The sequence below is a fragment of the Archocentrus centrarchus genome, chromosome 1 (genome assembly GCF_007364275.1).
Source record: "Archocentrus centrarchus isolate MPI-CPG fArcCen1 chromosome 1, fArcCen1, whole genome shotgun sequence".
Lineage (NCBI taxonomy): Eukaryota > Metazoa > Chordata > Actinopteri > Cichliformes > Cichlidae > Archocentrus > Archocentrus centrarchus.
In genome coordinates this window covers 16,919,993-16,944,414 of record NC_044346.1, presented here as the reverse complement: position 1 = coordinate 16,944,414, position 24,422 = coordinate 16,919,993, and the positions used below count along the sequence as shown (strand labels likewise).

The 24,422-nt window shown below is 40.5% G+C and overlaps 1 protein-coding gene across 2 annotated transcripts in view; it reads right to left on the bottom strand.

The window, feature by feature from the left end:
• Positions 1-5,339: 5,339 nt before the first annotated feature.
• Positions 5,340-24,422, bottom strand: part of cxxc4 (CXXC finger 4) — a 32,127-nt gene continuing 13,044 nt past the window's right edge. For both annotated transcript variants that reach the window (XM_030739270.1, XM_030739262.1), the window contains exon 3: positions 5,340-6,442. In XM_030739270.1, coding sequence (XP_030595130.1) covers positions 6,398-6,442 — 45 coding nt within the window. In that variant the 3' untranslated portion in view covers positions 5,340-6,397. The remainder of the gene's footprint in view (positions 6,443-24,422) is intronic.

Genomic DNA, 24,422 nt, shown 5'->3' with positions numbered 1-24,422 from the left:
TTTCACAGGAGTTGGTGGACATCAAACCACAATTAATCTCTGTCTGAAGAACACACAAAACAACATTATATACTGATGGCTTGTTTCATTTACTTTACCTTATAGGGGTTTAAACTTAAACCTTACTGTTTAACTTAAAAAAATAAAAACCCATGAATTTAATAAATTACTCAGGTTGAGCAGTTTGAAGACAAAGTTAGTGAGGCAAGGCTGAGATGCTTTGGATATGTGCAGAGGCAGGATACTGGATGTCTTGGACAAAGGATGCTGAAGATGGAGCTGCAGGCAGGAGGAAGAATGGAAAACCACAGAGAAGATTCACAGATGTAGTGAAGGAGGACATGCAGAGGGTTGGCGTGACAGAAGAGGATACTAGGGATACGGTGAGATGGAAGCAGATGATCCACGACCCCTAAAGGGAGCAGCCAAAAGAAGAAGAAGAAAGAAGAATTTGGCATGTACACACAGCATGTTCTGCCAGATGTCACTGCATACATAGAAAGTGAGAGAACAGTTTAACACTATGACTGCCAGTGACGAAATATTCCAGCAATCACTGTTTTCACATCATGCAATAGCTTTAAAAATCTAACTATAAACTGCTCAGAAAAATTAAAGAAATACTTTGAAAACACATCAGATCTCAATGGGGTAAAAAAAAATCTTGCTGGATATCTATATTTATATGGTCTGGGTAATGTGTTAGGAATGAAAGGATGCCACATCGTTTGAGAGAAATGAAAATTATCAACCTACAGAGGGCTGAATTCAAAGACACCCCAGAAATCAAAGTGAAAAAATAATGCAGCCAGCTAGTGCATTTTGCAGTATGTCATTGCAGTAACTCAAAATTAAACTCAGTAGTTTGTATGGTCCCCACGTGCTTGTAACAACGTCAGGGCATGCTCCTAATGAGACGACGGATGGTGTACTAGAGGATCTCGTCACACATCTGGACCACAGCATCACTGAGCTGCTGGACAGTCTAAGGTGCAACCTGGCGGTGTTGGATGGACCGAAACATAATCTCCCAGAGGTGTTTTATTGGATTTACACTGGTAAAGGTAAAGGTCAGAGGCCTGTTAGGCAAACGTGGGGGCCAGTCAATGGTATTAATTTCTTCATCCTCAGGAACTGTCTGCATACTCTCACCACATGAGGCCAGGCATTGTCATGCACCAGGAGGAACCCAGGACCCACTGCACCAGCGTACGGTCTGATAATGGTTCCAAAGATTTCATCCTGACACCCACTGGCAGTCAGGGAGCTGTTGCCTAGCCTGTAGAGGTCTGTGCATTCATCCATGGATATGCCTCCCCAGACCATCACTGACCCATCACCAAACAGGTTGTGCTGAACAATGTTACAGGCAGTATAATATTCTATATGGTTTCTCCAGACTCTTTCATATCTGTTGCCTGCTGGAGGTCATTTTGTAGGGCTCTGGCAGTGCTCATCCTGCTTCTCCTTGCACAAAGGAGCAGATACCAGTCCTGCTGATGGGTTAAGGATTCCTGGAGTAACTGCCTCCTGGAATCTCCTCCATGCTCTTGAGAGTGTGCTGGGAGACACAGCAAATAGGGGTTTGATTTCCTGTGCAACCTGTGTAGGGTCCAGGTATTGCCTCATGCAATTCAGTCACCATTCATCACACTGACCCTAGCCAAATGCTAAACTAGTGAAAAAAAAAAAAAAAAACTGTCATAAAAGATGAGGAGGGGAAAAATGTCAGTGGCCTCCACCTGTAAGACCGTTCTTGTTCTGGGGCTTGTCTCATTGTTGCACCTCTAGTGCACCTGTTGTTAATTTCATTAACGCCAAAGCAGCTGAAACTGATTAACTATCCCTTCTGCTACTTAACTGACCAGATCAAATGCTTGATGCTGTACTCTGATTAAAAAGTGCTCCTTTATTTTTTGAGCATCTACTGTATCTATCATATCAACTTTCACTGTTTAGTTAGTTTTACACAGTAAACAGTATTTGGTTAGGTTTAGACATCAGAAAATGTGAGCTGTTATAGAAACAAAAGTTTAAGATCTGAAAAATTTAAAACACACCTCTTCACTATATTAATGCTGCACCTTAAAAAAAATGACATTTAGTCAGTGCATTTAAATGTGACACCAAGCGGTTCTTTACAAGCACCCATACATGGTGAGTTGGGAATGATAGACCTATCCTCCTATTGCTTCAATCCAGTGTGTGACCACAGTGATGCCATAAGACACAGAATCTTTGACAAAAATGTAGTACTTGACGTTCAGGGAACAACAACAACACATTGCATTTCTAAAATGTATTTTTCTTTTTCAAATATGGGTCATTGCAGCCAGTAAACCAATCCAACATTCATGGATAGGAATGTAGAAAATTTGTTCTCCAAACAGCAGCAGTGATCGGAACGGGCCTCTGGGCTCCAGCCCTGCCCAGTAAAACTCACTGTCCTCCCCCCTCTGCTGACTTCTACAGATACACTTTGACTATAAGTTACACTAATTCATATAATTTGGTAATGAAAAATGTCACCACCCATATCACCAGTGAATTAATGCAGTTTCATTATTCGGTTCAAAGTAGTACTTCTGCAGCAATCGTGGTAACTGAGAAGGGCACTGAGCAGATGGGCCCGAGCAGGTCAGACTTTTGGAAGTAACCCTCATGTCTCTTTGAAACTAAAAAGAGGTCATTCATCAGCTTGTGCAGCTTTTTTTTTTTAAAGCCTGGTGCTACTAGGAAATTTCAAAACAAATGGAAATGCAATGAGGATATTGTGCGCTTACAGTCAGCTGCCCTAGTGTGCGTGGCGAACTCATTGATCCACTTCTGTAGCTGCGGAAAAGGTCTTTTACCACTCGTCTGACTGATCTGTTTCTTGCACCACCAGGCAATAGTGTAGCGATGTGCTATGTAACAGTGCTAACTTACTGGAGCTGAAACATGACTTTAAATAAATAAATTATAAATCATCTTTATTTATATTGCACTTTTAGCACAGAAGGAAATTTATAGAATATTAAAAATCAGGGAAAAAGGTAAAACATTGAAAATTAATAAAGATATAGATAATTAAGGCAAATAATGACAATATACTTTGAAGCTTTACTAGCTCATATTTCCAACATTTAAAAATGTTTTCATAATATAGCCGCTGCTCTAACAAGGCTTTTCAAGAGTGTAAAACTTCCAGTTCTTCAGTAGTTTCAGCTTATCCTGCGGAGCCTGAATGTATCTCCTGTAAAACAGTAAACTTTACACTGTTAAAAAAATATTCCATAAAAGATAGAAAATATACTGGTAATTTTTTAACAGTTGTTTGCGTAAATAGTAAGTGGAAAAATTCACCGGGTGGTTAAAACATATGGAAATTTTTTTTTTACAGTGTATCTTAATGCTGAATATTAACTGAAAGTCTAATTTAAAGGGAATCTCGAGAATTTCTGAATCAGTAATTCTCCAACAGTGTGAAGGCAAAACATACAGAAAAAGTAAACTTCACTTTTTATGTTTTAAGTGAAAAAACATCTTTCACAAATAACAGAATAATCTGTATTAACAGGACGACACCACTCACATCTGTCCATTACTCTGGGAGTTGTTTAGACTGCACAGCCTTTAAAGCTTACTAACACACTGTACATGCAGTTTATTTATTGTAAACAGTGACATAAAAATAACATTTTTTTTAAATCTTACAGGGGAGGAGAATGCTCTTATACCTCTTTTTGTTACTGTTTTTGAACAGATTGTATTTAACTGACAAGAAATAACTTGCTCATTAGCGAGAGACATTTGATTAAGCTATAGCTTCCTATCCAAAAATATTTTTGTGTTTTGCATTGTTTTTGCTCAATAATTTTTTCTTCTTCTTTTGTTTCACTTGCAGTTTGATCAGTTTGGTGACCCTGAGGCACCAAAGCCACTCTGTATGCTTTGAAACTGGATTGTGTTAAATTGAGTTCCTTTAAGATGAACTTTGCATGTTGAACAATGATTTTTAAAGGCATCCACTGTGTTTAAATGTGACCCCAAGGAGTCTTTAACTGGAGTCTATATGTGACGAGTTAAGACTGAGACCAGTCTCATCAATGCCAAGAGAGAGAGCACTGACACCAAAGGACACCTTCTGTCTCTTGGATATCAGCGGCTCTGGCAAAACGGTAGTATCTGAAGCCCCGTGAATGAGAACGGGTTAACTTGTCACATATTCCCACCACCCTGCTAACTTGCTAACATCCTTCTGCTACTTTCTCAGTCTCTGCCTCTCCCTGTCAAAGCAGAAAGCTGAACATTACCACTGGGGCCTGAAGACTTTAAATCCCAGTTCCAGAGCAGAGTAGGAAGCGGGGGGAGGAAGGATTAGAGAGAACTGTCTCTGATGTTATTTAATCTCACCGTCCAGAGAGTGAGCGAGCCAGCGCACTCCTGATGCATATTATCAACCTCTGATGACCAACGAGGGAGGCGAGGGGATGAGGGCGCCTCAGACACCACATTGCCGCCAACACTGCTGCTGCAGAGCACTTCAAGCCATCTTCCCGGCCATCCCTAAACAGTCAGCAGCTCAATTTGGGTGATGGCAAGCGTGCTCAGTCAGGGGAGAAGTCAGTCCCGGATGATTTCCTCCCTTTCTGCTCGTTCTCCTCAGCGCTGACACCCCTCCTCCCCCATCTCAGCTATCGTCCAAATGCACCTATGTCCTCCCTTTGCCTCCTGCTGCTTCCCCCCTCCACACAGCATCCCTATTCCCGCCCCCCTACCTACCCCTGAAACTAAAAGACCAGGCAATCACTCAGTCGCTCAAGTTATCTCAGGAGCCTGTCTCGCTTCACCTCCTCCCAACCCCACCCACCATCCTCCCTTCTTCTACTTCCCTGCATCCCTGCATCCCTCCACCCCTGTGCCCCCCCCCCAGTGCATTCCAGCATGACAAACCACATGGGATTTCACTAGTCCTTTAAAGTCTGCTGCCTCTGGGAACCACTCTTCTTCATGCAACATTTTAGTATTCTAGGGAATACGTGACTGGGGAGGCAACCAATGCTGTTATATTTCTCCCATCTCCTCCAGGTTCTTATTTCTGTTGAGGCTTTAAAAACAGGGAAGAAAGATAATAGTTAACAGGTGATCAAAACTGATTACTGATTTTTTTTTCCTTTATATATATATATTGGTGAATTAATTTTTTTCCCCTGCCCTTGGTTTCTCCACATAAACGGTTCCACCAAGATCTCTTTTACTGAAGTCATTTTTTTTTTTTATTTTAACACATAAAAGCATCACAACAACAATATACAAATTCTTAGTAATCTTTAAAACCAAAACACATTTACACATGCAACAACAGGGTTTAAGACAATGAGTAACTTATTGAATAATTTTGTTTTTGGAATGTATTAACGTTATTTTGCAGGAGGGACTGCTGTTTACGCTGAAGGAGAAAAGTTTATTGTATCCCTTTGCTCCAGAACAACATCTGGCATGTTAAATATGTGTAGTGGTCTGTAATTAATTCAAAATTTTAATGTTTTTAACATGACCTACAATTCTTTACTGGCATTACTTTCTACCTTTTTGACAGTTACAACCTTTAGTGATCCAAACTGAAAGGGGGAAAAAATGGGTACAATGACCTGTATGTAGTTCTGTAGAAAATGTATTTTCTTTGAGAATATGACCCCCCAGACAGCAGTCTGACTCAAACATCTGGTGCAGCCACAATCAAATGATGCCCAATTAGAGCTTAAAGAAGTGTAGCTGTTCTGCTGTAAGTCCACTCAGACCAGGAAGCACATCAACAAACCCATCACAGGAGCACTGCTGCCATCGTTCCCTTTGTCCCTCTCAAACATATCACACTGCCAGCAACGGTCTAAAGATGAGCGTGTGCTTTACAGATTAAATAGAAGACAAGACCTGAATATGACTCAGGTTCATAAAAATAAGTCAACAGAAATAAAAGGTTGAAGAAAAGTTAAAAAAAAAAAAAGATTATTGCTCCAGGGTGAAGTGTGTTGGGTTTGTGTATCGTCATTCCTTGTGGCCTCTTCCTGTTTGACGGATTCAGGGTGATTGTATGATTGTCTGTTTGAGTCCTTTACACAGGATTGGCTGTAAACCTACAGCCACAACACTGAAAACACATTCATAGACACCAAAAATATACATTATGATACTGTCAAAAGGTACAATAATTACACAGAAAAGGAAATTACAGAGTTAAAACAACACCATTATGTTATCATTTATCTTTTTGTCTGTCCCCTTTTTCTTCTTTCATCCTCTCCAAATGTGTTGGGCGTGATGGGTTCTGTGAACCCATGAAGTGCTCCTGGCAGAGAGTCAAGAGTCCCACCTGCCCTCCTACTGTTGGATTGGGGTGTCCGCGGCTCTCTTTCTAAAAGAACCACCGAAAAGCTTCGCCATTGTTGACCGGCGTCCTCTGTGGGAGACAAAATGTGAAGGACACATTTATTTTGCAGGGTTTAAGGTTATGTCATTGGCATGTTGTTTATTTCCTTTTGGAAATTTTCATTTTGAAAAATTACAGATGGGGGGTAAAAGCAGTTAGAAACAGCATGGACATTAAGTAAAGTAAAAACCCAGAAGGGCACTTAAAATGGCCATAAAACACAACCACCAAATCAAGTATTTCATCAAAGAGCCAGCCAAGGTGATTACATCCACGTCCCACCCACACCCAAATAATCATTACGCTGTATGAAATATTCAATACAAATTCCCAAGAAGCAACAATGAGGCATTTAATTACTGTGAGCTCTAGCCGCAGTGAGGGGGGAACAGTGCATCATTTCAATTTGAGCCTGCGCCAGCACCCACCCCTCCTTCTTCTCCCCGAAACCTCTATACCAGAGTGACAGCCTCTTCTTTCCGAAACTCATTTGGAAGTCAGAGACATAAAATACTGGAGTCTCCAACCAATCCCCATGACCAATTAGCACATTTTTTGATTTTTTTTTCCTGTTGACGGGGGAAATGGTGCATAATCACAACTAAAATCACTTTAGTCTGAGTGGAGAGCAATTTGACATTTTAATACCAAGTGTCATTGGCAGCTCCTTAAAGGCATGCTGATGAGGGCGTTAGCACCAGACAGGCACCTACTCTCAAGCTTATACAGGTTATTGACCACATGCAAACGCTAACGTGTACAATGAGCATTGATAGTAGTTTATTTAACTCTTATTTAAATTGCATTACCCAAAAGAATTCCAAGCATTTGTAATTACTAATTGTCTGGCAACATGACACAAAACAGCAGTTTCTTGATAAACAATGAATTTGCCCGATAAGTGCTGCAGGAGGAGTAACATTTAGGCAGTCAATGCAGTGGGCAGGATTAATGCTGCTGTCATCTGTCAAGCTGTGCATTGCAAAATGGAAATTTTAAATAGACTAAACTAGTTTGTTTCTTGCATCACAGAGGCAATAACAACTGGACTAACAAGCAGAACAGTTTTTACTTTGCTCAACTTTTTAAACTAAAACCAAAGACAGTACACTGATATTGCAATGGATTATTGACTTAAATGTTTTATTAGATTTAGGTGCGCATGCTGGCTTTTTTTTTTTTTTTAGGGAAAATTAAATCCCAGTACTATCACACTTCAGAGCAGGTGCAATGAATTGACAATTTGTCTGATATCAGAATAAACAAATGAAAAAAAGACATCATTCAACTGTGTAGAGGGTGCTGTTCAACACAATGTGTAACAGTGGAGCTAAAACAATACTAGTCTTCTTAAATATCAGATATCAGCACCCTTATATGCAGGGATGCCACCAGAACTGACACTTATGGTACCTTTTGATACCAAAATTCTGAGACTGCGATTGCACTTGTTTTTCTTTAGCACCGTAGGTACTGTAGGCAGCGTGTGTTTTCAGGTGGCAGTTCTTCCAGAACTGAAGGGGGCAGCATACAGCTACAAGTGTTGTAGTCTGTCCTTATGCTGAAGAAGATCACGAGCACAAGAAAGACAGCACGAGGAAGATGGCAACTTGCGCAGCTGCCATGATTGACTCACTGCTAAGAAAGGCAGAGTTGAGTATGAAAGTACTTTGTGTTTGATAGTGAGTGACCAAGCTGTGATAATTGATTCAAAAAATATACTGTATATTATATAATAAGTATACAAATTATACTATCATACTTTTCAAACAAAGGGAGGAAATACTTCCAATTTAGCGAAGCACCTAAAAGACGGTCAGCCAGATTTGTTCAACTAATTCAAGTTGAGTAAGTTTAAGTTCATATTAACAGCATCTGAATTTTCATAGTTCTTCCTTTTTCCTGAAATACACGTTGGCATTTTGTTTGAGACTGCTGGCACTACCACTGTGTAACTAGCTATCTTCTGTAGGCTAAAATGTTAGCAATGGCTATTTAAATACTTATAGTAACATCAGATAAAACCTCGCAGTAACATTAGCAGGCTACTGGGAAACCATCCTAACTTTTCAGTCAGTGTCCTGTTAACAAAATATAACATTTTAAATAAACTGCCTTCCCACCACCATTGCAGTATTTTAAAGTAACCTTTTAATTAAAAAGTTTATGCTCATGTGCATGGAATTTTAATTTTGTTTTGTATGAACTGGGTATAGAGTATCATGTACTTCTACTGGTACTGGTGCCAAGTACTGCATTTCTGATATTTTGACATCCTTTTTCATGTATTATACAACGCATGTCAGCAAGAACTGTAGCTGTGACACTTTTCCACTTTCAAGAAACCAAAAATATTACTCTTTTTTACAGTTGTGATTTACACCAAATGATATTGCTGAGATTTTCTTTATGTTTCATCTGGAACTGTTTGAAAACAGAGCATGATGTACCAGCACAGAGCCCATTCAAAGTTCCCATTTTACCCCCAAAAAAAAAAAAAACGGGGGGGGTGGGGGGTAAACTGATCAAAAAATTAAAGGAACACTTTTTATTCAGAGTATAGCAGCAAGTCAATTAAACTTCTGTGATATTGATCTGGTTAAGTAGCTGAGGGGGTTGGTAATCAGTTTCAGCTGATTTGGTGTTAGTGAAATTAACAAGTGCACTAGAGGGGCAACAATGAGACAACCCCCAAAACAGGAATGGTTTTACGGGTGGAGGCCACTGATATTTCTTCCCTCCTCATCTTATGCATACACCTCTACAGGTTAGGCAACGGCACCTTGACTGCCATTAGGTAATGAGATGAAATCCTTGGACCCACTGTCAGACCCTACGCTGGGGCAGTGGGTCCTGGGTTCATCCTGGCGCATGACAATGCCCGGCTTCATGTGGCGAGAGTATGCAGGCAGTTCCTGGAGGATGAAGGAATTGATACCATTGACTGGCCCCCATGCTCTCCTGACCTAAATCCAATGGAACACTGCTGGGACATTATGTTTTGGTCCATACGATGCCACCAGGTTGCAACTCGTCTATATCATTTAAAGCAGTGGTCCCCAACCTTTTTTGAGCCGCGGACCGGTTTAGTGTTAGAAAATATTTCCACGGACCGGCTTTTAAAGTGTGGCGAATAAATACGTCAAAATAAATGATACGACCATAACCAAGTGTGATATTTTCTACGTATAATAATAAAAAACGGGAATCCACTTTGTATTCGTATGCAACTCTATCAGCAGCGTCCTCGTAACATCCCGCCTCAACATGAATAACAGGCTCTCTGCCCACAGCGCTCCCTGGTCAGCTGTTAGAGCCATGGTAAAACATGCCTTCAAAATAAGATACACCGCAAAAACAAATACAGTAGAAATCACCTCAGTCGGATTCAAATGGCCCAGTTTGGGGTCTATTATCGAATTTCGCTGCAATGGCTTCTGCTTCATCTATGAATTTGCTTCTGCAAATTTTATAATCTGAAATTTTACTCGTAAGTGCAAGTTTGTACCTTACACTTGCCACGATTGTCCCCGGTGAAATGAACTGATATAAACACTAAAACAATTTCCAGGCGTTGTTAGTGTGTGTAGTTGTGCACGAACGGGCCGATGCATGGAAGTGGGCGGACAGGAGCTGAGGAGGGTTTTAGCGCTAAACTCATCCAGTTTATGCGATCACATTTAACTGGAAATTTATTACAATGGGACCAGATTTTTCATCCGAGGTAGGTGAATATCCGACGGATTTATGTGATGATTTTATTGGAATTAATGTTAGGAAAAATCAGGACCTGCAGATGCCATCCAACTAGAGCGAAAACCCGATTTGTGCGACTTCGACTTAGGTGATTTTTACTGTATAAAGCGCATGAAAAATACAACTCACCATAACACTGAATCAGTGTAAGCCCCCTGAGCTTGTTTCTCTGATACTCATTTTTGCTGGCTTCTGGTTTGACTGGGTTCAGCTGATTTCACATGGAGCGTGGCTGCAGAGCCGCGGTGTCAAGCGCTGGAGAGTCAGTTTGATGGCTGGGTCTACCTCACTGCTATTCCCGGTGTTGATAAATAAAAATGGTAAATGGACTAGTTCTTACATAGCGCTTTTCTACTCTTGTTGAGCACTCAAAAATTTAAAGAAGCGTTATGTAGGTCAACCAACCGATTTCGTTAGACAGGCCTGAAGCTTCTGGGTTTAATTTTAGCGGTGACGTATCATGTGAGCAGAAACGTCTTGACACGTCAAGAGGAAGTCATGGAGGGAAGTAACGGAGCGAATCCGCCTATTTTTCAAAATTAAATATAGTTTAGGCGCAGATAATAAGTAAAACGGAAATAATTTAAGTTATTTATTCTTTATGTGCGGCCCGGTACCAAATGTCCCACGGCCCGGTACCGGTCCACGGCCCGGGGGTTGGGGACCTCTGATTTAAAGTGTTCCTTTAATTTTTTTTGAGCAGTATGTTTAGGATAAAACTTGCCTCAGTAAAAGTTTGTAGGGAATCATGTATTCAAACAAATGCAACTTTGGCCACTGACTGACACTCATAAGGAAATACTAAGCACAACTTTTTGAGTAATTCTTCTGATGACAGCACTGACACTGTAACTGTCTTACCTTGTAAGTACTTTAATGTCTTCTGCTATGACAAGTTTAGCTTTACATAACAAAATTCACTTAGACCACAGAAATACTTTATAATGGAAAACATATATATAGCAATTAGAATAAACATGCCATAAACAGATGAGTGTCCTAGATTATTAAATGAAAATTTATTTACATAGTGCCAAATAAAAGCACAAGCCATTTTAGACACAAAGTCAGGCAGAGCCAACACTTTTCCTCTGAGCCGACACCCTGCGGCATTGGCAGCAAACTTTTAATAATAAGAAACCTCTAACAGAACTGACGTTGGGTGATAGACAAACGCCTCGATTGGCTGGGGTGGAAACTAATTGATTACCTCCAGTGCAACACAAGAAATCATTCCTATCATCTCTGGGCTCCCATTTACAGTATTTGTAGACTTATCACAAATATTCACGTGTTAAATATAATGCAATAGATGTGACTTTTCCTGCATTTTAGGATATCCTTCCTGTGATCTCCTAAACAGAGTCAGCTGCGCAGGTACTGACTCATGATCCCTCCTGATTTAGATGCATGCATTCCTTGTCTGTAGCAGCCATTTACCATTTTTTCACACCACATTAAGCAATTACTATTATCCTTCTGAGTGCATAATGGTGGAACCCAGAGCAGCAGGATACCATCATCACCAATTCAAACATGGAGAAAATGAAATGCGATCATGTTTTTAAGGGTCAAGACGTGTTCACACATCTGTTTGTTTTTTTTTTTACCTAATTGCCATGAGCTGATTATTGTGTCACTGTAATACATTAATTGTGCTTTTTCATTTTTGAAATCAGTTTTGCTGTTTATAAAAATACATGTTTTATATGTGATTTCTGCATTAAAATGTATTTTTAGAGAAAAATAAAAGGGACAGGAACCAAAGTAACAGGTCAGTTTTAATCATATTTACGCTGAACATTAAAGTCACCTGAGCCCCCAGAAAGCATAGTGGAAAATCAGTATAGTGTTTATTTAAAGTACATTGGGATGCTGTGTAATGTGAGTATAGGTTTAACATTCGAGGTAGAATTTAAATGATTGCTTTTCTCAACCATTTCCTGTCTTGAAAAAAATCCAAATAGACATGCAAAATAACCACTTTAAAGTAATTAGTCCTTTTTTCCAGCTTTCTTGGTAAGATCGCGTAGCACTAAAGGTTTCTGCTGCGCTTTAAAGTTCAGTTTAAGACACAGACACAAGGAGGGGAGAAGCAAAACAAAAGTAACTTTTTTTGTGGCTTGCAGTGTAAAATCTGTGTGGGTAATAAGGCTGTCAAAACGCTACATAAATGCCAGTCCGCTTACCAAAACTACAAAAAAACCAAAACAAAACAAAAAACCAACCTGGTAGCAGGTGAGGTAAAGGCAGCTGGTAAATGGGGCTGTCTCGATACTAGAATTTCAGATTAACTGATACCCATGAAAATTCTTGATATAATTTCTGATGGAGGAAAAAAAGACAGAAAAAATTTAAAGGTGTAATTTTTTTGAAATTAACGCTGATGACAAACTATTTTTAAGTTGTCTGATGTAATGCAAAAATATATAAATACTGTAAGATATATAAGACAAATATTTTAAGATTCTCTTAGGTAGTGCAGACAAACAAAAATAATATTTTTAGGTTGTCTGAGGTAGTGCTGCGCTTCAGGCATTATGTTTTCATTGCTGATCAAATAGAGTTGGTGAAACAGGCTACTGCTGTTTCTGTGTAGACTTTAAGAGAAACACAACACTTTCTAGATACAAATGTTTGTGTTATCCTTTTAAATTAAAACCATCTATTAACGATATGACTAACAGGCTAGTTGATAATGTTTGCTGCTTAGATCCCACATTAATGTTATTATTTCAATATTAGCCACAGCCACGGGCCGCTACCTTAATGATATGGGGAGCACTGCAGATACCAAGTGGTGCAAAGCGAGGACGCTAAAAGTGGAAAAACTAATAGAGGAAAATGCACAACAAATTGTAGTGGGAAGACAATCAAACAGTGCGGAATACCACGCACACACAACAGCATGTGTACAGTTTTTCTGCCACAATTAATTCATTAGGCAACAAACTTTTCAACTGGACAACCACATAAAGATTGCACAGCCAAAATATTATAATAAATTTAAGGTTAAGTATATCTCACTGATAATGTAAGGTGTGGGTACCACCAGACTCTGGGTCAAAAAGTGAAAGAAACCTCCCCAAAAAAGTTTACCAAGCTTTTGGGTTTTAATCATCGCTCACAAAACACAGATTCTTACAAACTAACTAGACAATATGAACATTTCCTTCAGAGTATTGACAGACCTTTACAATGCTGTGAACACATCTCCACTGAAAAAGGTGCATCCACAGGAAGACTTTCATATGCAAACCCTATTCTTTTTCTCTCTGCCTACATTGTGATGTTCTTGGAGCTGAAGAAACGAGGGGAGACCGGGGAAGTGAGAATGTTTATCTTGATCCATATTCTCACATTGATTAGTCCCTGGTGGAAGTGCGGCTCACCAGAGACAATAATGACCCTGATCTGGGCACTCGGCATGTCTCTGTTTTGTTAAGTTCCCACGTTATCGATCCAGTTGGGCTCTTGAGTGCTGCTTGGATTCACTCCCAGGCCTCCCTGCCTCGGCACACTGCAGTGACCAGGCACAAAGAAGGCTCAATTAGTACAGCTCTGTGTTGTCTGCTCCCCCGCCTGCATGTGCCTTCAAAATCAACTGACAGGAAGAGTGAGGGAGAAAAGACACAAGAATACAGAGACAAGAGAAAGAGAGGGTGATAAAGACGGGGTGAGGAGAAGGTAAGAGCTGATAGTGTTACACCAGGGACAAGAGAGCAACGCCAAGGTTTCACCTCAAATCAAGACGCTGTGGCAGCAGCTCAGCTCGCATCAGCGCTGCTGCCTCTGCAGCAGAGCATACATAACAACCTGGCTACAACGACAGACTGAGGGAAAGACAATTTCCCGCTCCGGCAATGAATGCACACAACAGAGTATTGAACTGGCTGAAGGAGGAGAGAGACATTTCTCCAGACCTCAAATTAACCCCACCACACCAGCACAGCAGGCAGGGTATTCTAACTGTCTGCTGGTGGCTTTGGGTGATAACAACACAGTAAAACTGACGTGTGGTGGAATAATTCTCTGCTGATTCTGGTGGGGCAGTGTAAGGTCTCAGGGCGGCCTGTGATTTTAACTGAACCTGGCAGGTGCAGTATATGTTGCAGCCATATCGTCAGCTGATTAAAACAAGGTGGTAGAAATCAAACCAGTTGGACTAAACCAAACTCTGACCTCTGCAGAACCACATGCGTGCAAAAGCAACACAAATCTCCATCCAGAATCTTAAAAATCTATCTTTTTCTACACAAATAATGGAAACGCACGAATACTCCTCAACCCCGAGCCCACCCCTGCGCTGCTCCTCCTCTCCCCTGCAGCCTTGGCGTCACACTGAGCTGGGGCCAGAGATAAACCACTCAAGACGATGAGGATGATAATGGCAGACGCCACAGCGCCTCAAAATTCAATCAGCGCCCAGACGTCAATGCGGATGAGTGTAAAAGTGAAATATGCTCGCCGGCGTGTGTTAAAAGACGCCACACAGGGCTCGCAGAAACAACAACAGGAGATGAAGAGGACGATGAGGGAAAAAGCAAAGAGGAGGGGAGAGAGGGAGCGAGAGAGAAGGGAAGAAACAAAGAAAGAAAGAAAGAGGAGAAGAGAGGAGAGAAAAAATTAAAATAATGTGTCTTTACTACTCTGCTTCCAAGCACTATTCCACTGGCATTCTGAGCAGCCCTACTTTAACCACAGACTGTGAATAAATTACCCTTTTGAACTCGGGGTGATTGCAAATGTGCCCCGGTTTCTCTTGAGACATGTCTGGCACTAACCCTCAGCTCTATGCTCCCAGCCAGCCTTGTCACAGACCCCCCCTTCCCAAACACACACTCAAGGCTCACACACACACACGGGCATGCGCAACATCATAAAACTTTTAATTCACCATAATTACGGGTGGATTTTTTTTTTTTCCCAGCTACAAACTTGCCTTCCCGCCCTCACTTTTCCTTTCTAGGAAATCTTGAGAATCTGCTTGTACTCTACAGATGATAGAGCAAAGAAAAAAAAAAAAGGCAGCAAGAGAAAAATCAGAGAAGAGATAGAATGGATAGCAGAAGGGGAGAGAGACAGAAAGACAGAAGGAATTTCAGGGAGAGACAGTAGCACTGGGCAGGTTGTGGGAGTGTGCTGATGTGTTTTCAAATGCTCATTATAACACATGGCCCATACGTTACCCTGACAATACCCATTATTTATTAAGATACAGGTCAGGAACCAGGCCGTGCTTTATGATCACAATCGTCTGAATGCAGCTCTAACAGGCTGCAAACAAAAGATGCCCAAATATACAAACTCTTCTGTTTGCTGCTTTATTTATTGGCACACTGACCTTTATATGCATTCAGATGTATAACTGAATACAGTCTTTATATAGTGTGGATGTGAAATTCATCTTCCTTATACCCACAAACACCTTGCACCCTTGCAAGCCCCAAATACATCCAGCACCTCAAAACTACAATCAGAAAAGTTGAGTGTATAATCCTTTCAAAATAAAATGACAATCTGCTTTGATTATTTTAACCTCAGTGGTGAGGTGGGCTAAAACCAGAAAAAGTCTGTGTCAGGGAAGGACGACTTTGAGATCCATCCAAAACACTCAGGACCATCTCCAGGCTGGGTGATGGTGGTGGTGGTGTCGGTGGGGTTTCAGGAATGCAGTCAGCCTTAACTGATGTGTTATATATTGCCTGTCACTTTATTCTGGAGAAATATTGGGGCGTTGCCAAGCTCAAACCTGGAAGGTATAGCAATCCATCACCTGCACCGTTACCGCTGTTAGGTAGGTGGGGGCTGAAATCTCATCTTGGGGCTTGTAGCCAATATTCTAGCCACCCAGTGCTGCTTATAAAAACTACTTCTCCAAGGCCGCTATCATGGACAGACCACTCATCTAGGCATCCACACACCGCTGGCCCCAGTGCCGCATCACAACACCGTAACACAAGCGGACTATGCTCAGGCACTACTTTAAACCACAAATATTGCATAGAATTTCATATATTTAGTGTCAGTGGCAGAAAGTAGAGAAGTCAGGACTGTAATGAAATAATATGAATAATGTTAATAAATCATGCACCAATCTGTGCTTTGTAGATTTGTTGTTTAATCAGTCAGTCAAGTCAAACATACAATATGGTTAAAAATCTACACAACCATGGGCTTATTATTGAGCTCATGTTTTCATGCAGGTTAGGAAATGACTTTATGTCTGTGACAGTATGTTTTGTTTAGGATGTCATTTCAGTTTTACTGTGCCTAATGTTTTTTTTATGAATTTTGTTTATATGTTTAGGATTATGTTGGGACCGTACAGCTGCAAATTAGCCCCTGAGCTGGGACATGTATATTGATGCTCCAACAGTAGAAAAGGTTAACAGTGAATTTTTTGGTATACTGTCACCACTGCTTACCAAAATTTTTTTCTGGTCACAGCCATTACAGATTATTAGTTTATTTGGTTATACACGGAGGGCTCAGAGCCAGAGATAGAAGCAAATTAAGTAGTCCTTCCCCCCCACACACACACGAACAGCATATGTATTCAGATAACCACCCCTACACAGACAAAGAACCCAAGTACACCAGAACTGTGAGAGCACTCCAACACTGAAATGCAGCTACAATCTTTTAATTCCAGGTCCAGCCTTGCACTAGGCATCCATTCGAGCAAATCAAGCTAAGTGTATTGCGGATGTTTGTGAGTAATGAGGAATTTGGGAGTTTTTTGCTGACTAGGCGTGTATGGACTGGGGCAGGGAGGGGGCTGTATGATGGTGTGCTTAAGAGCTGTGCATGCGAGAGGCAGGGTGGTCACAGGGGGGAGATTAGGCTGAGGGGCAGCGAAGGAAAACCAAATCCATCTCCATCTCAGAAACATCCTAAAGCAGATTACTTACTTCAGTGGGAGAGGAAGAGAGGGATGAAAGAGAGGGAGCGGAGCAGAGGAGCATGAGATGGATGAGGAAGCACAGAAAGAGAAAGAGCGCAATTAGCATAGATGCAATTCTGGCACAGTCCTCTGACTTGATATTTGACCTTCTGCGCGAGTCTTGCCAAATATCGGCTGAGAAGCACAGACGGACCATATGGCAAAGTGCTGCTGGAGGCTGAGTGCAGTGTGACTCCAAACCTCCGTATGCTAATGGGGGAATGTAATTACAGTGCAGTATTCCTGTAGGATGTATATTTTACGAGCCCTCCATAGGAGTGGATTTTCAGAGAGACGGGCCAAGCCTCAGTGGCTTCAGGAAATAACAGAAAAACTCTTTTCTTTTATCAAACTGCAAAGGAGCCATTGAGTGGACAGTGAAATGGAACAGGCCCGGTATTCCCGAGGCGGTGCAGCAATATGTCTCTTTATGAGCAAGTCAGTATTTTTGATGAAAATGAAAAACACCTACAGTCAAAAAGGTAAATCCGCACCGAATCATATACGGAGGGAGTTGCTGAACTTGAGTCTGCTGCTCTCCTCTGAAAACTCCCCAGTCAGTGATGTCACGGCAGATGTTTTCAATCAGCTGCCAACGGCAAAACACCTGCTGAGTCAATGACGTCACTAATGGGGGCTCGACTGGAAGTGCAGGATACTTCAAAGTTGCAAACCAGAGATAGAAGTGAAGCGGGAAAAAAACCCCAACAACTCTGTTTTATATGATTCAATGTGAATTCACCCTTTAAATCTTGAGCTGTTAGTCACCTTTGGGTACAGAAACAGGAACTCTCCAAAAGATATCTCAAGCACGGTTAACATGTGTGAATGAAGGATGTGAAATGTACATTCTTAAACACAGTTTATATAAGAATGTATTGAATTTACTTTGCCTTCTTTTAAAATGGGCAGTTAAGAGTTTAATGGCATTGCGTACCATCAATAATGAACATACATTTTTTTAATGTACTCGTATTCATAGATAATATAAGCAGAGTGGATCATAGGGTTTTAATTGTGGATAGAAAGGATATGTTTAAATTCACTGTATGTGTTTACTGTTCAGTGCCAGTACAAATTTTTTAAAAACACAATCACAAATGTTCAACTCATTTCACCTGTTTTCCCTTTAAAAACGTCCTCCCGCCAATCAGCGACAAAACAACAGATGGGAAGTGTTGAATTTCAATATTTACCGAAACGTCAGTCTTTCTCGAGCCCTGACAGGGTCTCTGGATGTGCTTCTGCTCTGCTCACATGCTTCTCATGCTACACCTTCTGAGTAGACATGTTGTATCGCTAAAACCGTATGAGAAGCAGTACAAAAACTTCAATCTTCACTGTCAACAACTGGGGATTGGTATCGTTTTAAAATATTCAAATGGTCTTTATTTTCTTTAAAAAAAAGAGTTCATATTTTATTCAAAACATTTTTTTAATGTTCAAAAAAATTAAAGGATCACGCTAAAAATTTTTAACTTTGATTTTTGCTTTGATTTTAAACCCACACCTCAAAGGTTTGATGATGTTTTTACGTCATTTTGTTCTCAACACATTACACAGTGTATGTTGGTAATTTTCAACTTGATCTGAAGTGTGACTGAAGTGTTCTTTAATTTTTTTGAGCAATATATACATATATACTAGTATATACACTCACATATCATTAGGTACACCTCTTCAAGTGTTCATTAACACAAATTTCTAATCAGCCAATCACTTGGCAGAAACTCATCACATTCAGGGATGTAGACATGGTCAAGACGACCTGCTGAAGGTCAAACCAAGTATCAGAATGATGAAGAAACGTGGTATGGTTGTTGGTACTAGATGGGCTGGTCTGAAAATTTCAGAAACTGCTGATCTACTGATCTACTACTACTACTACTCTACTGGGATTTTCCCACACAACCATCTCTAGGGTTTACAGAGACAGAGAATGGTCCAAACAAGAGAAAATATCCAGTGAGTGACAGTTTTCTATGGTGAAAATGCCTTGTTGAGACAAGAAGTCAGAGGAGAATGGTCAGACTGCTTCTAGCTGAAGGCAATGGCAACTCAGATAACCACTCATTACAGCCGGGGTATGCAGAAGAGCATCTGTGAACACATGACACATTGAATCTTAAAGCAGATGGGCTACAGCAGCAGAGGACCACACCTGTCAGTCCTGTTGCTACCTTTGCATGACAGGGTCTGAATCTGGAGCTTTTACGGCCACAGTGTACCCAACTTTTGATGCCTGCTTCCAGCAGAATAATGCGCTGTGCCACAAATCGTCTCAAACGGTTTTCTTTAACAGTGAATTCCCTGTTCACTCACATGACCTCCACAGTCACCAGATCTCAATCCTATAGAGCACCCTCGGGATGTGGTGGAACAGGAGATTTGCATCATGGATGTGTAGCTGTCAAATCTGTGTGATGCCATCATGGACCAAAATCTCTAGGGAATGTTTCCAGCACCTTGTTGAATCAGTGTCACAAAGAATTAACATAGTTCTGAGTACCGGGTTCACCCCGGTGCTAGCAGGGTGTACATAACAAAGTGTCTGGTGAGTGTATACCTGCCCTCGTTTTTACTGGTGCCTGGTGGAACGCTCCTACCACCTGAAGGTGGTGGTAATTAACTATTTGATGACGACCATTAAACAATAAGAATTGAAAAAGAATTCTAGTAACTACCAAGCGCCAGACCAATACATTGTGTGAGATGTGCTGAGATTAAATGCTGCTGTACAAACAGGCAAAACATGCAGAGCCAAAGAAGACTACAGTCGTGAAAGTGTTGTGTGGTCTCAACAAAATTTTTTATCAAAATTAAGTCCAGTGTAAACACAACCATGTACAGTAATTTGAGAGCAGTTTCATGTTGGTGGTGTTGGGAGGGATCTTCGAAGAACAGCTATTAGTTCCCAATAGTTCCCCTTTTGAGGCCGGTGCCGTATAATGCCTGAAAGGCTTAAGCTAGAACCACCAAACTTGGTGACTTTTCCTAAAATGTATCTGGCAACAGTTCTACCACAACGAGTCAAGTTCACCACTTTTGATGTTCCCATGGTAACGGCTTTTTGACAGGCATGTTTTATAAAATCAGTTTGCAAAGCTAGTTTCCAAGTTTTCTTGTTTAATTACTTCTTTATGACAATATTTTATGTAATTTTATACAACCTTTAATAATTAAAGTAACTGATTAAAAAGAATTATGCTAATTTGGTGCCTACACAGAATTATGAAGGTCAGAATTCAAGATGGCAGATCACATGTTTGGTTCAGGTACATTGTCCCTCAAACTCCATTATTACCTTGTATATTAGGGCACAAACTAAAACATACAGTACCAGTCAAAACATGTGTCCAAACTTTTGACTGGTACTGTATATATTGATCGAAAGATAAGATAAAAAGACAGCAAGCATAAAAGCAAAGATATTCCTAAAAATACTAAAAAAATATTACGTGCATAAAAAAGACATTGACACTTGATCAGACATGCATTCTATTTAAGTTTTCTTGTATACCTTTGATTGTTAAGGGAATATTGCGTTATGACAATTTCAACCAATAAAACCCTAATTGATGACATTGTAATGAAATCATTTTTTCATTATAACAATACCAAAGTAAATGTAGTAATTTATTATTGGGTATACACATTTCCCTGAAAATTTGGTGGTAATATTTTAAATAATATAGGAGTCCCAGGAAGCTCAAAAAAAGCCAGGTGGGAATAGGTTTAAAGTCAAAAATGTAATTTTGGTATTCTCACTTTGTCCAGTAGTGCCTGTTCCATAGTTAAAACCTCTTACACGACATCACAGAATAAAATCTCACACAATGCTCTCATGCTGTGTGAGGAATATCAAGGGCAAAAAGGGAGCAACTTTACGCGGCTGAAACGTTTCTCAGATGCTGTGCCTTTCGCCTTCATCATGCATGAAAAATCCATGCCCACACAGACGGAGGCCGAGCCAGCCTTCTGAGAAAGAAAATGAGGCCTCACCCTTGGGTCAGAGGCTGCATCCGTAGCCAGGATCACCTTCCCGCAACTATGTATAATAGTGCTGGCTTCCATTTCAATTAGCTTTACCTAAGTACCCTTGTCCATGTGAAGCAATTTTATACAGGGCTCCAACAACGCTAACTCCTGTCTGTGAGCAAACCCCTATGTATGAGATAGCGAACACGCTTTAAGGTGCTGCTGAGATTCCAGGAAAACAAAACAAAGAGATGCAGCGGCGAGGTCAATTGAGCTCCAAGACAGGAAATCAGGGCAGTGTGAGAAGCGAGAAGGGCAGGCGCTGAAGGATGGGAGCGGGGGAGGAGGAGAAGATGAACAGGACACGCGTTTTGAGTGTGCGGATACCTGAGGGATCTGGTATGGAAATCCCCAATTTCTCAGCCAAGTTGCAGCCCTTTGAACAGCGAAAGACGTCAGCTAGCACGACGAGAAGCCATGTGGGTGTAACGAAGCGAGGGCTAAGCGAGGCAACATGCTGCCAGTTCTCTGAAATGTTAAATTGAAATGCAAAGTAGGAGCAGGCCTTCTTGTTTTGAGCAGATTTCACAGCATCTGTGTGGGAGCCCTTAAACTTAGAAGGTCCATACGCAGAGCTCTGCATATTTACAGCAAATCAACATAATATTTAGGTTAGGATTAGAAAATACAGACAGCTGAAGATGAATCTTTAATTTTACTCAGGTAACTGGGAGTCAAATCAATCTGTTCATCAAATTCAGTGTGCAAAATAAATATTACTTCAGTAAATCAGGTTTTTTTTAATAGCCAGTTTTCATAAGTAAAATTTGTTGCTTTTACTTATAATGTGCTGCTTATGCCTTTACACTCACTTTTTACACATTTTTTAAGCAAGGTGTTGGCACTGAGCGAATGTAGGTAATACAGCATCAAAAAAATGAAAAACATGAAAAGTTACTGTTATTTTAAAATGTGTCCAAACCCCAACAAGAGGTGATCAAAGGAACTAAATTGAATACCAAAAGCGCCCCTTTTTGTATAAGTAAAAGTTCCTTTTCCTTTGTCAATGGAAATTTGAGGTGACACACAGTTGACATTAGTTTAGTTTGAAGTGATCTGCACAAAAGATGAACAGTTGCATTAGAACTATTCAGACAAACAAAAAATGTGTGTTTGAACATTTTTTCAGATTAAAGAACTGTGACAACAACAGAGCTTTTGAAACAGCTTTGATTCAAGCCTCTTCCATGCAAAAGTAAATGAAAAAAAAAAGTTTAAATATTTTCAAATGGTGACCATAGCATGCACAGAGGCCTACTACTACTACAAAAAAAAAATCAAAAGGAGAACTGAAGAGTGATGAAAAATATTTCTGAAACCAGTGACTCTTCTGACTTTGTGATACCCTAAGGTCCAGAGAACAGTGGCAGAAGCAAAATGCTACATTAATGTTATTGCTTGTGAAAAAGCTAGAAAGCAGAAAACATGCTTCAGCTCGCCACGTACGACTAAATGCACGCAAAGGGGTTGCATTTCTGTGGTTGTGCCTTCTACATTACTGCATGCAGGCCATTTCCATTTTGTTTCAACCATTCCTCTTCATCGGAGCTGAACGAACCAATCCATATCCTTAATGCAAAGGTTTGCACAATGCATGCTTGAGATTTGGGAGTTGAGCCGTACCCATCACAGGATTCTCTGCGTGGGCTCGCATAATTCCAAATTAAGAAGTCACACGTCACAAAGGTTGGAAACCACTGCACTGCTGCATTTATATATTACTGCTGGGGAAAAAAGCGAGGCTGCATGTGTAACAAGACTTAATTTGGTTTAATTGAATTTAGCTGAGACACACATACAATAAAAGTCTGATGGTCCCTGCATGTAGAGAAAAACCTCCCTTCCAAGGATTAAAGTCATCTAGTTAGAGTCAAATGATTAACATTCCATCTGAAGCAACCTAGAATGAGGAATTACATAAGTAAGCTTTAGTTAAACTGGATTTGTGAATCTTGACAAGGATAAAAAACAAGGGAGATATCATTAGTGGGCAGGTAATATGCTAGAGGAAGCATATAAGATAGGGCTAATCCAGGCACACTCCCACCTGCTTAGTCATTCCAGCTCCACACTGATCAGACGGTGAAACTGGTCACAGTTTGTCAAAACACAGCTTGCACTCTGAGCAGATTGAAATCATTTCTCTACTCAACACAACGCCACAGACAGATCTTTTAAGGAGTGACACAAACCGTGAACAGCTCAATGGTTTATCAGTCATGGAGGACAAAGGGGCTCAGCAGTAAAAAAAAAAAAAAATCCACCTGATGTCATCAGCGAGTGCATCATAAATCCTATCCTTTGCCTGGGGACCACAGACTGACTTCACACCTCTGTGACACTCTCTAACCCCAGGGTTTCTGACAGGGAAAAAAAACTTGAAATATCTTTCTGGGCACGGTGTCAGATGCTCGGCATGAAATATTCATAATCTGAGAGCAGAGGCACAATAGAGGAGGTGGCAGCATGCGCGGATTTGACTTGCAGAAACTGAGATGCTTAAACCACATTGACCGATTTCTCCCATCACAAGTTGTCACTCACAAATTCACTTTCACGTCAGTTTTTCTCGGATGAATGGCACAAGGCCATCTGTCATTTGCTGCCTTTTAACTTATACGCATAAACCCTTTAGTGCGTCTGCCCAGCTGCATTGCTTTTTTTTACATACTGGATCCATATTATTTAGCTTTACAAATGTAAGGAACTTTTGCTTTTGTCCATATATACTTGTAGATCTTGGACATTCTGAAATTTCAGTTTTCAGTAGAGGAGAAATCATAAAAGTCAAAATTTGTAAGCCAAAAATGTGGATGCATCTCAAAAATCCCACTGACAATTAAACACTTCATATTTTTGGATGCTGTTTAAGGTTTGTTTACGTCACTAATTTTTGCACACAGAGGGGAAAAAAGATCAAATTAACGTTATTTTCATGATGTTTACTTACTGTTTGTTTCGTGATAGCTCGAGAACATAAACTGTGCGTGGTGTTCCATTCTCTATAACCACTTTCACCAAAAGCAGAACAGAACGGATTGTTGTTCATGGGTTATTTATGTTAAACAAGTTTTAAGTATCTGTTATGTTATCACACTGATTAAAAATGAAGGGAAAATAAATTCTTGGGGGGGGCAGAAGATGAATCAAATAACATAGTTATAAATCCATCCATTTTCTTCCGCTTATCCAATTCAGGGCAGCGGGGGAGATGGGGGTGGGGGGGTTGGAGCCTACCATTAGGATGGGAGGCAGGGTACACCCCGGACA